General features: G+C 35.4%; 1 protein-coding gene across 1 annotated transcript; it reads right to left on the reverse strand.

Annotated features, from left to right (window-relative positions):
• Nucleotides 1-775: 775 nt before the first annotated feature.
• LOC113854315 (disease resistance protein RPM1-like) lies at nucleotides 776-2,191 on the reverse strand. The gene has a single exon (XM_027485252.1). The coding sequence runs from the start codon at nucleotides 2,189-2,191 to the stop codon at nucleotides 776-778; it is 1,416 nt and encodes a 471-aa protein (XP_027341053.1).
• Between the last annotated feature and the right edge of the window lie 342 nt (nucleotides 2,192-2,533).

Raw genomic sequence — 2,533 nt, forward strand, 5'->3', positions numbered from 1 at the left:
TTTAGGTATTAGTTAGACTCATCAACTGGAAATGATTCTATCTAATTCGGCTTCGGTTCCTTTATTCTGTGACTAAAGGATCTGTGATTGTATACCTGAAGAATCCTTTATCCTTTCTTCCTTTTGCTGCCAATAACTATTCCAGAGATTGTGCTATAGCTACAAGGGGCTCCTTATTATAACTTGAACTTTTAGGGTGTAAGGGAACAAAATATATATTTAGGAAATAAGTTTACTAATTCAGTATTTAAATGCATTCTGAAGTTATATTTGCACTTGTTTCTTCTTGTCAAAATAAAGAAATATTTTTTTAGTTACTAAAATTGGTTAGGTCCAACTTTACAACTAGAAGATATTCAATGTTTATTATATAAAATCAAAGCATGTTTTACAAATTAAAGAAATTTAAATCAATTTAATTTACCTAGTTCTCTTTATTTGCGGACTGAAATGTCAAATTTAAAATGGAAGACTACAATTACATTCTTTTGAAGCCAATAATTAGTAATTGCATTAGCGAGTTTGCTGATTTTAGCAACAAAATTGCAACTAATTCGATTTCTAAAACAATATCTGATAGCTTTTTTTATTGTTGATTAGAAGTTTTTATGATTGAATATCCAAAGAAAAGGGAGGCAAGGCAAGAGTATATAAAGATTGAAAATTTAGATTGAGAAAACAAAAGTATTAGCACGACAGTCACTGCGATGATTTTGACAAAAAAAAAGAGCACACCTTTTATTTTCGAAGTTGTGACGCTTCATGATTTTTTTCTTCATGCATGATGAATAGTGCGGGACTTGCCACCTTTGCTGATAATTTTTACGAGGGGAACATGGTGGATGGCCGGGTGATCTGGTCCTTCAATGGGAGCAATGTTAGTCTCAAATTCATCTGACATCTGTTCTATTTCAAAAACTTCAAGTTCCTTTAAATGTTGGATGCCAGAGGGTACTGCATTAAGACTACGGATATATCTTAACTTGAGGGATTTGAGAGAACTCAGTGCTCCTTTGTCGATATAGATGGAATTCAAGTTAATGATATTTGAGAGTCTTAGATCCATTAATTTCTGAAACCCTCCATCTTGAAAATGCAAGCTTACCCGATCACAACTTTGAAGCTCAAGGTACAACAAATTTGGCAAATCTTTTAGTGATTCCATAGGAACCATAGTTGAGGAGCCGCTAAAAGTAAACTTAACCAGCTTTTGATGCTTTGGAATCCACTCTGGAAACGACTGAATATTGTGTAGGTAAAGCTTCCGGAGCATAAGTGGGGCTGAATTCAACTCCAAATTGAAGTTTTGTCCCCGTCGAATTTCCACACTTAGGCTTTCCAAGTATTTCATCTTACTTATTGAGGAACATAGAGCGCTTTCATGTTCCTTCCCAACTTCTATCAAGGTCAACTTCCTCATTTGCGTTAGCCTTCCCAATCCTCTAATGAGCTCTACATCATCATCACCACCATATAATTCAACAGCACTTAGCGTTTGTAGGGATGTCATGCCTCCTATACCATCCTTCAATTGAGTCAAACGCATAGAGCCGATTTGAAGATGTCTTAGCTTTCTAAGCTTGATCATCTCTTCTGGCATCTCAACTCCAAAACATTCCTGTAGAACCAAGCTCTCCAAGTTCTTCAACTTAGCAATGGATTTTGGAATACTTTCTATCCGTGAAAAACCCATCCTCAAATACTTCAAGTGGATTAAATTCCCAAAATATTCAGGAAAATCAAACAAGGAAATCTCTTCAAAATCAAGCACCTTCAGTAAATTGTATTTGGTAAGTGTTCTCACAAATTCCGGAGATTGATCTTCGAAAACAATGATTGACCGAACGGGTGAGCTTTCACTGCTACACGCTAAATCAATGAAACTGGTTTCTATTGACAGGCGTCGAGGTATGCCACTTAACGCTGACTCATCATGTACGCCACCACAAAATCTCAAATCCTCGCATTTTTTAAGGATCATCTCACGTGTTAGGTCATGAACACGACAACCTCTAACTTTTCCATCAATCGTAAGTGAAGATACTTGCACCAAACTTCGATCAATCAATTCTTTTAAATATCCTTCTGCAACCTTCTCTAAGGTTTTTCCCTCTTCATCTTTTACAAACCCTTCAGCTATCCATTTATGAATCAATCTTTTCGATTGAATTTCAAAGTCTTCAGGAAACATTCCAAAATACAAAAAGCATGATTTAAGATGGTAAGGCAAATTGTTATAACTGAAACTCAAAATCTTTGTTATATCACCTAATTCTTCATTCCTCTGCAGCTCTACATTTAGATTGTGACAAAACTCTTCCCACTCATCAACTCTAGTCTTACGTTTGCAGGATAAAAGACCAGCAATGACCACTAATGCTAATGGTAAACCATCACATTTTTTGATAGTTTTTAGTGTGGGTGAGATGAGTAAGATAGTTGAAATGTGTTAGTAGGAATAGTTGAAAATAGTAGTTGAAGAAGTTTTAGTAAGAGACTCAAGAGATGGAGAATTGATGTCTTGATTACTTCT

This window comes from Abrus precatorius, unplaced genomic scaffold (genome assembly GCF_003935025.1).
Source record: "Abrus precatorius isolate BTA unplaced genomic scaffold, Abrus_2018 Scaffold11, whole genome shotgun sequence".
Taxonomy (NCBI): Eukaryota; Viridiplantae; Streptophyta; class Magnoliopsida; order Fabales; family Fabaceae; genus Abrus; species Abrus precatorius.

Coding starts and splice junctions, on each gene's coding strand:
- LOC113854315 (XM_027485252.1), bottom strand. CDS start 2,191: ATGTTTCCTGAAGACTTTGAAATTCAATCGAAAAGATTGATTCATAAA.